Source organism: Sparus aurata, chromosome 3, assembly GCF_900880675.1.
Source record: "Sparus aurata chromosome 3, fSpaAur1.1, whole genome shotgun sequence".
Lineage (NCBI taxonomy): Eukaryota > Metazoa > Chordata > Actinopteri > Spariformes > Sparidae > Sparus > Sparus aurata.
This window is the reverse complement of record NC_044189.1, coordinates 6,985,237-7,000,210: the sequence shown is the minus strand read 5'-3', so window position 1 is coordinate 7,000,210 and position 14,974 is coordinate 6,985,237. Positions and strand designations below refer to the sequence as shown.

The 14,974-nt window shown below is 36.7% G+C and overlaps 1 protein-coding gene and 2 pseudogenes across 1 annotated transcript; all 3 read right to left on the bottom strand.

The window, feature by feature from the left end:
* Positions 1-1,312: 1,312 nt before the first annotated feature.
* LOC115579586 (C-type lectin domain family 4 member E-like) lies at positions 1,313-4,700 on the bottom strand (annotated as a pseudogene).
* Positions 4,701-5,662: 962 nt separating this feature from the next.
* LOC115579328 (C-type lectin domain family 4 member E-like) lies at positions 5,663-6,743 on the bottom strand (annotated as a pseudogene).
* Positions 6,744-9,617: 2,874 nt separating this feature from the next.
* On the bottom strand, positions 9,618-14,351 carry LOC115579585 (C-type lectin domain family 4 member E-like). Its single transcript, XM_030413164.1, has 8 exons — positions 14,239-14,351; positions 14,046-14,111; positions 11,888-11,995; positions 11,404-11,481; positions 11,234-11,284; positions 10,988-11,139; positions 10,737-10,861; positions 9,618-10,650 (listed from the first exon to the last, which is right to left on the bottom strand). The coding sequence occupies exons 1-8, from the start codon at positions 14,300-14,302 to the stop codon at positions 10,455-10,457; spliced, it is 840 nt and encodes a 279-aa protein (XP_030269024.1). The 5' UTR covers positions 14,303-14,351; the 3' UTR covers positions 9,618-10,454.
* Positions 14,352-14,974: the final 623 nt, after the last annotated feature.

Below are 14,974 nucleotides of genomic sequence, written 5' to 3'. Positions count from 1 at the left end.
GTTGACTTACTGTCAGTGAGGTTGCAAGATAAGTTTAAGTTGTCACAGGAAAAAACAAAAAAGGCAAAAAGCAACCTTCCTGTCTGATATGCCAATGATAACACAAAAACTTTTGCAATAACATTTTACTTCCCATTTGTTCAGAATAGAAAATACTAGAATCATTCTAAATATCTCAATATGATATATAATATAATATAATACAAATCTCCCCAAGCTGACACAACAAATGATTTGTTTTCAAAGAACAGAAGAAATCAGCGGTTAGAAGACACTGAAATGGTCACACTCAGTGAAGAGTAACAATCCAGAGAACTTCCAGCAGCGTAAAATCTCTTTTCAGTGCAGATGTGTCGCTGAGCTGAGCTGCTGTAGCTTGTTTATTAAGCTGGATTCTAAATGCTTCTGCTTTCCTTTGTCTTTATATTTACTCAAGTACTGACAGACTGCCCTCTCACATAACTGCAGAGTTTCACTTTGTTAAATCTATTTCTGTGTTGGAGTTGGCGGCCATGTTGGTGTTGGTGATATGTGTTGAGCATCATGACGTCATTTCACACTAAAACAGATGATACTTCCTTAACAAATTTCCAGCAGACTTCATCGACTTGAAGATGAATCTTTTTAATTCCCAAACATCATATGTTTACTTCATGGCACAATTCAAAGAGGAGTGAAAGATTATTTCTTTTTCCATCACCAGTATGCAAAGTTTTATAAAATAAGGTCCCATGTGGCAAAATTACAAATTGGAAATGAAAAACTATGATAATACTTTAATAATATGCAAAATCAGAGACGTGTTGTATGATTTTATGAAAATAAATATGTATATATATATATCTCATTTTTTAACAGGATACACATTTATATAGGCTTTAAAGAACATTTTCAGTCTGCTTTAGCTTAATTATTCTTGACATCTGGACCTTTCCAAGATGGCACAGAAGAAGAGTTGCAAAACACAATTTTAAAGGAGTATAAGTAGAAAAAGGTCGTACAGTGACAGTTAGACACATTTTCTTCCTTGCTGAGCAGTTTCAAGTTGACACCAGCTGCTGTGACATCTTGAATGATTTTTAAATGTACATGTAAGTATCATAAATCCCAAATATTTTCTGTTAAGGGCACCAGTGTGATGCTAACTTCCAGGTTAGCCTTCATAAATACATCATCCCTGCACCTCTCTGTACCTGTAGCTTATCTTATTGAAGAAGCATTTGAAAATGTAAACAACAGTTATCAGGGGATAAAACCACTGAGCTCAAAAGTCAAACATTTTAATAACCTTCACACTGACAGAAACTTAAACATTCAAATTCAAATCAGATTGTAGTTTGGAAAGTTTAGACACTTCTATAGCGTAAACATTTAAAAGACATAAAAAAGCTCCACATGATCCTGAGATTGTTTAACAGGTTGAACGAGACTTAATCTACATTTCAGATGCACGTTGGCCGTCCAGTTACTGCTGATTTCTCACAAATGCGTTTCTGAGGTGCTGTGCAGGATTTATCAAACCACCACTTCAGGCCTGATCCAGATTTTGTTCCCATCCTCACACAGTCCTCTCCATCCACGTTCTCATTGTTGACCCCTGTCCAGTTGTCTGGCTCTCCCTTGCTCCAAAATGTCAAACTGAGAAACAGAGAACAAAAAGAACTGGTTCAATTAAACTTGTGGCTTTGATTTTGTTAATACATAAAACCTGTTTACAGGTCAAACCTCTTGTTCAGTGGTGTCCCGTCTGTCCACAACCATGTGCCCTCTGTCACTGAGTCTGTCAGTCCGATCCAGAACTTGTCCTCAGGCTCTGTCATCTTGTCTCTCAGTGTCTGCATCAGGAATGACTGGACAGGGAAAATTGATTAAAAATACAATATATCTATGTAACATCACTTTCATCATGTTAACTAATGCAAAAACACAACATGATAGAACAAAAGCCAGAGAGCTGAATGAAGCTGCAGCAGTGTGTTCTACCTGCTCGTCCTCGCTCTCTATCTTAACCAGATCTGCTCCATCTCGTCTGCATTTCTCTCTGGCCTGTTCCCAGGTTAATTTATCAGTGGAGAAATAGTAGCACTGTGGTCCATTCTGCTCCCAGCCTTCTTGACATTTGTGACATGTATCCGCTTTGAAGAGATTACAGCAAAGACTTGAGTCAAATGCAACAAAACAGTGTTCATATTGACAATCAGGAAGAAAAAAGTAACATCAGTCACTGACCAGGAAGTTGTGGACAGGGTTTCTGCACCGTCATCACTTCACAGCGTGTCTCTGTTATGAAAGAGGATAAAACGATGTCACTTCCACCAGGATCGTCTTTAAGTTGAGAACCTGAACAGAGAACAAAACTCTTGGCAGAGATAATCGGAGTTTAACCCAAAATGTGACTTACCTGTGATATTCTTTCTCATGGCTGCATTCTCATCAGTCAGCTTTGAAGATGTTTCATGGTTTGATGGTATTCATAACCTCATTTTAAAAAAGGAAGTCAAGTCAGTGTGTGGAACTCACATTTGGTTTTATTCAGAACTTGATGATTAACATTATCAGAGCGATGTTCACTGATATTACTAAATCACTAAAGTAATTATGTCCAAAACATTGACAGCAAGTATTTTAATTAGACCTAAATTTCATCTGTTTTCATGACATGAGTTAAATGTAAAGTGTTTATATGACTCAATGTGAATTAATAACATAATTTATTAAATTAAATTCAGTGAATGCAGACTCAAACACAAACCTTATATGTTTTTCAATCTTTGCATACATTTACAGTTCAAGATACTTCAACATGCATATAATGTGTTTATTCATGGGCTTACTTAAAACAATTTAAGATGGTTATTTGTTACTGTTTTGTTCTATCAGATCATAGAAGCCAATCTAGATTCATTTGTTTTTGATAAAAATAAATAGATGAATAAAAATAAAAATAAACAGTAAAACTCACGGGTATAGCCAAAAGCGATGACAGCAGCAGCCAGGAGAACCACTACAGCCACTCTCTCTGCTGTGACCTTTGACCCTCCAGCTGCTTGTTGTTGGGAGCCTGTTGAACAGCAGAAGATGCAGATAGTGTGTTTGGATGTTACTTTCCCCAGTAAACCTAGTGTTTGTAAGTGGGGCAGGAGTTTCTTCTAAGCATCCGAACTTCCTTTACTGTGGACTTTTTCCAAACAAAAATTAAAGCTGCTAAAAAGAACTTTCTTTTTGTGTTGTTTCTGGCGCCCCCTCAGGACAGAAGCAGTATGACCACCACCTCCTCCTGTGGTAAAGATCTCGATCGCACTGCATTTACTTAGACAGTGTATAAAAGAAAGAGGGAACATATTTCGCATGACATTTTTTGTTTTAAAACACTTCTGGTTGACTTTGTGGGTAAATTAAGAACTTGGACGACGGTGAAACAGTTTGTTTTAGTTCCGTACCACCAGACTACAGAGCAGTCTCATTCTTCAGGCTGTGACTCATCGTCAGCACTCTGCCATGAAAATAAGATTAAAATTCTCTACTTTTCCAACCCAAATAAGTTGGAATCTGCAAATGTAGGTCACAAAGAGGCTTCAGAATTAAATTAAGAAATTATACTCAAAACAAACCGCTAATTGCTGCTGACTGTAGCTTCCGTTTGCTAGTTAGCTCAGTTAGCCATGCAGGTGCTATAGACAAGCATGCTAACTTCAGTATATGTTTCTTTAACATAATACATAGACGCCACAATGACAAAACTGTCATCTCTTCACATCCCTTCTTTAGATCATTCAAGAATTTCCTTTTTTTGTTTTTAACCAAATGTTTCACATAGTGCAACTTTAACACAACCAGTTAATCGTTCCTTGTAGCATGGTTACATTTGGATTAGAATGCAGATGAAAAAATGGAAACGTGTTGCTTGATGCTTTCACTTGCATCATAATATTACAGTTTATTGTGGCCGTTTTTCATGTTAAGTTCCTCTTTTCTCTTGACATAAACTTCCGGTCCTCAGCTTATTTTACAGTAAACTTGCTCTCAACATCACAAAGTGTTGGAGTGGGGTTCCTTAATTCTTTATTTGCAGCTGTAAAAAGCAGAAGATATATCAACAGCACAGACAACGACATTTTTAAAAGCCTGATTTTAGAGCTACAATATAATTTCTGTGAAGATGTGGCCACACTGTCTGTTCTGACCGTTGGGTGAGCGGTTAGCCATGCAGCTGGTAGCCCAAACTGGGAGTCCTGGGAGCGTTGGTGTTGGTTAGCATACTAACTTCGCTATATACCTTAGCAACGCAATACTTTAATATCATTATGTCAGAACTGTTATCCACATTCTGCTGGTAATATATATCTATTGAACATTGATTAATACATGTTATTGTTCTTGCAAAAGTCCGAAAATTGTGAACATTGTGGCTCACTGGAGGTCAGAGTTAAGATTCCAGTTTATCTAATGATATTCTTACTGACCAGGCAGCTCTGCTGATGGTTCGCTGTTCAACATCTCAACTAGTCAGTGAAGACGTCAGTGATAAAATGTAAAATAAACTTTCATGATTCACTCAAACTCTGACAAAGAACATTTCCTAGAAAGCTCTGATTGTAAATCGCAAGCTAGATAGATAGATAGATAGATAGATAGATAGATAGATAGATAGACTTACCTGCATTAACGTACACCGCATCGTCTTCAGCCATTCTACCGTTTTGACTAACTGTCAGTGGGGCTGTAAGAGAAGTTTAAGTGGTCACAGCAAAGAAAAAAAAAAACCTTCCTGTCTTTTACTTCCCATTTGGTCAGATAAGGAAATACTGGAATTATTCTTATTATCTCAATATAATATAATATAACATAATATAATATAATATAGTATAATATAATATAATATAATATAATATAATATGATATAATATAGTATAATATAATATAATATAATATAATATAATATAGTATAATATAATATAATATAATATAATATAATATAATATAATATAAATTTCCCCACGCTGACACAACAAATTATTTGTTTCAAAGAACAGAAAAATCCTGCGGTCAGAAGTCAGTTAAATGGGGAAATTCAGTGAAGTGTAACAATCCAGAGAACTTCCAGCAGCATGAAATCTCTTTTCAGTGCAGACGTGTCGCTGAGCTGAGCTGCTGCTGCTGCTTGTTTATTAGGCTGGACTCTAAATGTTTCTGCTTTCCTTTGTCTTCATATTTACTCAAGTACTGACAGACTGCCCTCTCACATAACTGCAGAGTTTCACTTTGTTAAATCTTTTTCTGTGTTGTGTTGGTGACGTGTGTTGAGCAACATGATGTCGTTTCACACTAAAACAGATGATACTTCCTTTTACAAACTTTCAGCAGACTTCATCGACTTGAAGATGAATCTTTTTAATTCACAAACATCACATGTTTACTTCATGGCACAATTCAAACAGGAGTGAAAGATTATTTCTTTTTCCGTCACCAGCATTGTGAGCATACAGTGGCAGTTGGAAAAATAAAGTCGACTACTTTTCTTCCTTGCTGAGCAGTTTCAAGGTGACACCAGCTGCTGAAACAACTTGAATGATTTTCTGAATGTACATGTAAGTATCATAAATCCCACAGACTTTGTGCCGAGGGCACCAGTGTGATGCTAACTTCGGTTTTAACGTCCAGTTTATGCAGATTTCTCACAAATACATTTCTGAGGTGCTGTGCAGGATTTGTCAAACCACCACTTCAGGCCTGATCTAGAAATTTCTCCCATCCTCACACAGTCCTGTCCATTTGCATTCTCCCCTTTCCAGTTGTCTGGCTGTCCCTTGCCCCAAAAAGTCAAACTGCAAGACAGAGAACAGAAAGAACTGGTTCAATGACACATGTGACTTGATTTTGCAAACATCTAAAACCTGTTTACAGGTCAAACCTCTTGTTCAGTGGTGTCCCGTCTGTCCACAACCATGTGCCCTCTGTCACTGAGTCTGTCAGTCCGATCCAGAACATGTCCTCATCTTCTACCATCTTGTCTCTCAGTGTCTGCATCAGGAATGACTGGACAGGGAAAATTGATGAAAATTACAATATATCTATGTAACGTCACTTTTATCATGTCAACTAATGCAAAAACACGACATGATAGAACAAAAGCTAGAGAGCTGAATGAAGCTGCAGCAGTGTGTTCTACCTGCTCGTCCTCGCTCTCTATCTTAACCAGATCTGCTCAATCTCGTCTGCATTTCTCTCTGGCCTGTTCCCAGGTTAATTTATCAGTGGAGAAATAGTAGCACTGTGGTCCATTCTGCTCCCAGCCTTCTTGACATTTGTGACATGGCTCAGCTTTGAAGAGATTTAAGCAACAACTTGAGTCAAGTGCAACAAAGCACTGTTCATATTTACAGTCAGGAAGAACTGAAAGAGTTTGAATCTGAGAGCAGCTGAGACGATAGCTCACAGGTTTAATCTGTCACTGTTTCTTTAATCAACATCAGAGGATGCAAACATGTAAGAAACGCAGCATCAGTCACTGACCAGGAGGTTGTGGACAGGGTTTCTGCACCGTTATCACTTCACCGCGTGTCTTTGTTATGAAAGAGGATAAAACGATGTCACTTCCACCAGGACCGTCTTTTATTTGAGAACCTGAACAGAGAACAGAACTCTTGGCAGAGATAATTGGAGTTTAACCCAAAATGTGACTTACCTGTGATATTCTTTCTCATGGCTGCATTCTCATCAGTCAGCCTTTGAAGATGTTTCATGGTTTGATGGTATTCATAACCTCATTTTAAAAAAGGAAGTCAAGTCAGTGTGTGAAACTCACATTTGGTTTTATTCAGAACTTGATGATTAACATTATCAGAGCGATGTTCAGTCAAATTACTAAATTACTAAAGCAATTATACCCAAAACATTGACAGCAAGGTTTTTAATTAGACCTAAATTTCATCTGTTTTCATGACATGAGTTAAATGTAAAAGTGTTTCTATGGCGCAATGTGAATTAATAACATAATTTATCAAATTAAATTCAATGAATGCAGACTTAAACACAAACCCTATATGTTTTTCAATCTTTGCATACATTTACAGTTAAAGATACTTCAACATGCGTATAATGTGTTTATTCATGGGCTTACTTAAAAAATGTAAGATGGTTATTTGTTACTGTTTTGTTCTATCAGATTATAGAAGCCAATCTAGATTAATTTGTTTGAATAAAAATGAATAAACAAATAAAAATTAAAATTAACAGTAAAACTCACGGGTATAGCCGAAAGCGATGACAGCAGCAGCCAGGAGAACCACTACAGCCACTCTCTCTGCTGTGACCTTTGACCCTCCAGCTGCTTGTTGTTGGGAGCCTGTTGAACAGCAGAAGATGCAGATAGTGTGTTTGGATGCTACTTTCCCCAGTAAACCTAGTGTTTGTAAGTGGGGCAGGAGTTTCTACTAAACATACGAACTTCCTTTACTGTGGACTTTTTCCAAACAAAAATTAAAGCTGCTACAAGGAACTTTCTTTTTCTGTTGTTTCTGGCGCCCCCTCAGGACAAAAGCGGTATGACCACCACCTCCTCCTGCGGTAAAGATCTTGATCTCACTGCATTTACTTTGACAGTGTATAAAAGAACGAGAATATTTTTCATGCTATTTCTTTTTAAACACTTCTGGTTGACTTCGTGGTATTAATTGATAACTTAGATGACACTCAAACAGTTTGCTTTAGTTCCGTACCACCAGACTACAGAGCAGTCTCATTCCTCAGGCTGTGAGACTCATCGTCAGCACTCTGCCATGAAAACAACCCACATTTTTTTACTTTTTTAACCCAACAACAGTTAGAATCTGCTCCTTTAGGTCATAAAGAGGCTTCAGAATTAAATTAAGACTGTTTCTTAAATGTGCAGTATGTAAGAATTATTATGAAAAAAAAAATAGACAAATAACCACAGCAACTGCTGCTGACTGTAGCTGCAGTTTGCTAGTTAGCTCAGTTAGCCATGCAGGTGCTTTTTTGCCAGCAAGCTAACTACAGTATATGTTTCTTCAACATAATATATCAATGTCATGATGTCAAAATTGTCATTAAGTTTTTTTTTCTTACATAACAGAGCCAGTTAATCGTTCCTTGTAGCATGGTTACATTTGGATTAGAATGCAGATGAAAAAATGGAAACATGATGCTTGATGCTTTCACTTGCAACATAATGATATAGTTTATTCTGGCCTTTTTTCTTGTTTAGTTCCTCTTTTCCCTTGACATAAACTTCTTGTTTTCAACTCATTATACAGCAAACCTTGTCTCAACATCACAACGTGTTGGAATCGGGTTCATTTATTCTTTATTTGAAGCTGTAAAAAGCACAAGATATATCAACAGCACAGGCGACGACATTTAGAAAAGCCTGATTGTAAAGTTACAATACAGTTGCTGTTAAGCTGTGGCCATGCTGTCTGTTCTGACAGTCGGGTTAGCGGTTAGCAGCTGGTAGCCCAAACTGGGAGTCCTGAGAGCGTTGGTGTTGGTCAGCATGCTAACGTCAGTGTATGTACCTTAGCAACGCAATACTTTAACATCATTATGTCAGAACTATTATTCACATTCTGCTGGTAATATATATTTGTGGAATATTGATTAACACCCATTTTTATTCTGGAAAAAGTCAGAAAATTGTGAACATTGTGGCTCACTGGAGGTCAGAGTTCATGCTCCAGTTTATTTAATGATATTCTTGCTTACCAGGCAGCTCTGCTGATGGCTCGCTGTTCAACATCTCGATTTCAGAATACGTGGTTTCAGTCGGTGAGGAAGTCAATGATAAAGTGTAAAATAAATTTTCATGATTCACGCAAACTCTGACAAAGAACATTTCCTAGAATGCTCAGATTGTAATAGCAAAAAGATAGATAGATAGATAGATAGATAGATAGATAGATAGATAGATAGATAGATACTCACCTGTGGCATTTCCATTTGATTTTATGAATCTAGCATTAACGTACACTGCATCAGCTTCAGCCATTCCACCGTTTTGACTAACTGTCAGTGAGGTTGCAAGAGAAGTTTAAGTTGTCACAGGAAAAAACAAAAAAGGCAAAAAGCAACCTTCCTGTCTGAGATGCCAATGATAACACAAAAACCTTTGCAATAACATTTTACTTCTCATTTGTTCAGAATAGAAAATACTAGAATCATTCTAAATATCTCAATATGATATATAATATAATATAATACAAATCTTCCCAAGCTGACACAACAAATGATTTGTTTTCAAAGAACAGAAGAATATAGTGGTTAGAAGACAATTAATTGGGAAAATTCAATGAAGTGTAACAATCCAGAGAACTCTCAGCAGCATGAAATCTCTTTTCAGTGCAGACGTGTCGCTGAGCTGCTGCTGCTTGTTTATTAAGCTGGACTCTAAATGTTTCTGCTTTCCTTTGTCTTTATATTTACTCAACTACTGACAGACTGCCCTCTCACATAACTGCAGAGTTTCACTTTGTTAAATCTATTTCTGTGTGGAGTTGGCGGCCATGTTGGTGTTGGTGATATGTGTTGAGCATCATGACGTCATTTCACACTAAAACAGATGATACTTCCTTTACAAACTTCCAGCAGACTTCATCGACTTGAACATGAATCGTTTTATTTCATAAACATCATATGTTTACTTCATGGCACAATTCAAACAGGAGCGAAAGATTATTTCTTTCTCCATCACCAGTATGCAAAGTTTTATAAAAATAAGGTCCCATGTGGCAAAATAACAAACTGGAAATGAAAAACTATGATAATATTTTAATAATATGCAAAATCAGAGACGTGTTGTATGATTTTATGAAAATAAATATGTATATATATATATCTCATTTTTTAACAGGATACACATTTATATAGGCTTTAAAGAACATTTTCAGCCTGCTTTAGCTTAATTATTCTTGAGTTGTTGACCTTTCCAAGATGGCACAGAAGAAGAGTTACAAAACACCATTTTAAAGAAGTAAATAAAAGTAGAAAAGGGTCGTACAGTGACAGTAAACACATTTTCTTCCTTGCTGAGCAGTTTCAAGGTGACACCAGCTGCTGTGACATCTTGAATGATTTGTGAATGTACATGTAAGTATCATAAATCCCAAATAATTTTTGCCGAGGGCACCAGTGTGATGCTAACTTCCAGGTTAGCCTTCATAAATACGTCATCCCTGTACCTCTCCGTACCTGTAGCTTATCTTATTAAAGAAGCATTTGAAAATGTAAACAACAGTTATCAGGGGATGAAACTACTGAGCTCAACAGTCAAACATTGTAATAACCTTCACACTGACAGAAACTTAAACATTCAAATTCAAATCAGATTGTAGATTTGGAAAGTTGTGACACTTCTATAGCATAAACATTTATAAACATAAAAAGCTCCACATGATCCTGAGATTGTTTAACAGGTTGAACGAGACTTAAGCTATATTTCAGATGCACGTTGGCTGTCCAGTTTCTGCTGATTTCTCACAAATACGTTTCTGAGGTGCCGTGCAGAATTTATCAAACCAACACTTCAGGTGTGATCCAGATTTTTCTCCCATCCTCACACAGTCCTCTCCATCAACGTTCTCATTGTTGACCCCTTTCCAGTCATCTGGCTCTCCCTTGCTCCAAAATGTCAAACTAAGAGACACAGAACAGAAAGTACTGGTTCAATGAAACTTGTGACTTTGATTTTGCAAACACCAAAACCTGTTTATAGGTCAAACCTCTTGTTCAGTGGTGTCCCGTCTGTCCACAACCATGTGCCCTCTGTCACTGAGTCTGTCAGTCCGATCCAGAACTTGTCCTCAGGCTCTGTCATCTTGTCTCTCAGTGTCTGCATCAGGAATGACTGGACAGGGAAAATTGATTAAAAATACAATATATCTATGTAACATCACTTTCATCATGTTAACTAATGCAAAAACACGACAACAAAAGCCAGAGAGCTGAATGAAGCTGCAGCAGTGTGTTCTACCTGCTCGTCCTCGCTCTCTATCTTAACCAGATCTGCTCCATCTCGTCTGCATCTCTCTCTGGCCTGTTCCCAGGTTAATTTAACAGTGGAGAAATAGTAGCACTGTGGTCCATTCTGCTCCCAGCCTTCTTGACATTTGTGACATGTATCCGCTTTGAAGAGATTACAGCAAAGACTTGAATCATGTGCAACAAAACAGTGTTCATATTTACAGTCAGGAAGAAAAAAGCAACATCAGTCACTGACCAGGAGGTTGTGGACAGGGTTTCTGCACCATTATCACTTCACAGCGTGTCTCTGTTATGAAAGAGGATAAAACGATGTCACTTCCACCAGGATCGTCTTTTATTTGAGAAGCTGAACAGAGAACTAAACTCTTGGCAGATAATTGGAGTATAACCCAAAATGTGACTTACCTGTGATATTCTTTCTCATGGCTGCATTCTCAACCGTCAGCTTCTGGAGATGTCCCGTGGTTTGATGGTATTCATAACCTCATTTTAAAAAAGAAAGTCAAGTCAGTGTGTGAAACTCACATTTGGTTAATTACTCAGAACTCGGTGACGAGCATTAACAGAGCAACGTTCACTCAAATTAATAAATTACTAAGGCAATTATACCCAAAACTTTGACAGCAAGTATTTGAATTAGACCTAAATGTTCAACTATTTTCTATCCTTTATATTGAAGATATTTCAAAGAATCAGCTTGAATCAAATCACTTGAAGTCACTGTTTTAAGCACATTTTGAGTGTATTTTTTGTTGCACTCTCATTTTTAAGACAGCTCTGTATGTCACCTGCAAGTGAGGCCACAAGTTATTTTCTTCAAAATGATCATCAGATTGTAGAAGTCAATGTAAATTAAATTGTTTTTTCTTTTAAAAACTGTAAAACTCACAGATATAGCCAAGAGCGATGACAGCAGCAAGCAGGAGAGCACTGAGTACCACTACAGCCACTCTCTCTGCTGTGACCTTTGACCCTCCAGCTGCTTGTTGTTGAGAGCCTGTTGAAGAGCAGAAGATGCAGATAGTGTGTTTGGTTGTTACCTTCCACTGTAAACCTAGTGTTTGTAAGTGGGGCAGGAGCTGCTCCGTTCAATTTCTCACAGTTGAAAACGGTTTACATGACCTACATGTCAAAAACTAAGTAAGTATGTGTGATTTACTTCACGAGCAGGGACCGCAACACTTTAATGAAATGAGGAAATTGTTGGCTGAATTGATGTGAGGTGATGGAGAAGTTGTAAATTAGGCCCATATGAGTCTGTGTGCAGAGGACTGGGTGAGAGAGGAAGAAAAGATGGTGAGTAGATGTGAAACGAGCGAGGATTTAGATTTGCACCAGGTAGATGTTGTTTGTATTAGTGTTTTTTCATTTGAACACACGAAGTTCCTTTACAGTGAACTTTTTCCAACCTAAAATTAAAGCTGCTAAAAGAAATTTCCTTTTTGTGTTGTTTCTGGCACTCCCTCAGGACAAAGGTGGTATGACCACCACCTCCTCCTGTGGTAAACATCTCGATTTCACTGCATTATATTTAAGAGTATATAAAAGAATTTTTTAAATTTTCTTTTTCTTTTTAAACCCTTCTGGCTGGCGTTTGTGGGATTAAGTATTTGGATGACGCTGAAACAGTTTGTTTTAGTGCTGTACCACCAGACTACAAAGCAGTCTCATTCTTCAGGCAGCACTCTGCCATGAAAATAACCTCAATTTCATTACTTTTCCAACCCAATAAAAGTTGGAATTTACTTATGTAGGTCATGAAGAGGCTTCAGAATTTAATAAAGACTGTTAAAATTGCAATACGTTAGAATTATTATGAAATGACACTCAAAACAAAGAGGAGGTACCGAATATCAAAGTAACCGCTAATTGCTGCTAGCTGTAGCTGCCATTTGCTAGTTAGCTCAATTAGCCATGCATTAGTGGTCTGGACCGTGTGCTTGGTGATAACACCGTTAGCACTGGTGCTTTGGACCAGCGTGCTCACTTCAGTATAAATTTATTCAACATGATACGTCCATGTGAAAACGTCAAAACTGTCATCTCTTCATATTCTGTCAATAATTTAAGTTATTTTTCTCACATAATAGAGCCAGTTAATCGTTCCTTGTAGCATGGTTAAATTTGGATTAGAATGAGGATGAAAAGATGGAAACATGATGTTTGTTGCTTTTACTTGCAACATAATAATACAGATTATTTTGGCCGTTTCTCATGTTTAGTTCCTCTTTTTTTTTCCGACCCAGACTTCCTGTCCTCAGCTCATTGTACAGTAAATTTCCTCTCAAGATTTCAACATGTTGGAATGGGGTTCCTTTATTCTAGTTTTGCAACTGTAAAAAGCACAACGACATTTCAACACCAAAGGCAACAACGCTTTAAAAAGCCTGATTGAAGCTGAAGCTGCAGCATAAGATGTCAAAAAATCAAAGGCTTTTCACTGAAATTATATTTTAACTCTAACTCTCTTTAACGTGTACTATATAAAGTGTTTATATAAAAATGGTGGTTAATGTGTCAAGAGGATACAATATGGACAGCCTGGATCTTATAAGATCCAGTTTGCGGTTGTATACAACCGCAAACTTTCTCTTTCTTTCTTTCTTTCTTTCTTTCTTTCTTTCTTTCTTTCTTTTTAATCTGGTTTTTAATCCGAGCTAACTGAGTCATTGTTCTGATTTTATTTCATTACTGGCTACGGGCTTTTCTCCAATTTCATGCAATTGTTGCTTTTTTTAACCTGTGATTTTTTACATTCCTTTATTCTTGTCTTTGCTGAGCACTTCAGGCAGCATCTTTGCATGCACGGTGGTATTTAACTTAGGTTTTCTATTATGTCAGAATTGACGATTAAATCATGCACAATAAAATCTATCTGGGGAATTTTAATGTTTCAACAGAGTCTCATGTTTCCAAAGAACGAGCACTCCATCAACAGCCAGATGAAGAAAGCCTGTTGAATAATACATGTTTTTATTCTGGAAAAAGTAAGACAAATTCGTTCATGTTGCAGTTTATCTAATGATTTAGATAAGTTTTATGCCTACCTGCTGATGGCTCGGTCTTCAAAATCTTGACTTCGGCGTAAGTGGATTCATTTGGTGAGGAAGTCACTGATAAAGTGTAGAAAGTTTTATGAGTCACTCAAAATCTGACACAAGAACATTTCCAAGAAAGCTGCGATAGCAAATGACAAAAATAAATGCACAGACAGACAGACAGACAGACAGACAGGCTCACCTGTGGCTTTTTCCTTTGATTTTGTGAACTTAACATCGGAGTACACCACATCAGCTTCAGTCATTTTACCGTTTTGACTAACCACCAATAAGAGAAGTTGTCACATCAAATAACTGTCACAGCGGAAAAAGAAACAGCCTTCCTGTTTGTCTGACCTACCAATAAAAACACCCATCATTTGCAATAACAGTTCATTACCCATTAGTTCGGAAGTGAAAATACGAAAATTATTCTTAAAATCACAATACGATATAATATAATATAATATAATATAATATAATATAATATGATATAATATAATATAATACAATATGATATAATATGATATAATATTATATCATATTATATTATACAATATAATGTAATATAATGTGATATGATATATTATATATATAAAAACATCGTTTTTAAAGAACATAAATGTTTTGGCCAATAAATAAGTAACTCAAACAGTAGTTGGAGTTTGCTTTAAAAAAAAAGGGCCTTTACTTAAGAAAAAGTGAATATATCAGATATGCTTTGCACTATTTCCAAAATCAAGAATTAATTTTCACACTGAAAAATAGGTGGTTTCTTAGCTTTAAACTGAGAACGTAAATCTCAAGAATGTAGACTAATGCTCGATGGAATATTCTATTTAAACTGTGAAGTCAATAAAACCTCTGTAATTTAATATTTGTGAATTTTACAGGTCATTTTTTAAAGACTGAAGCCTTTTTAAAAGCCATAAGAGCTT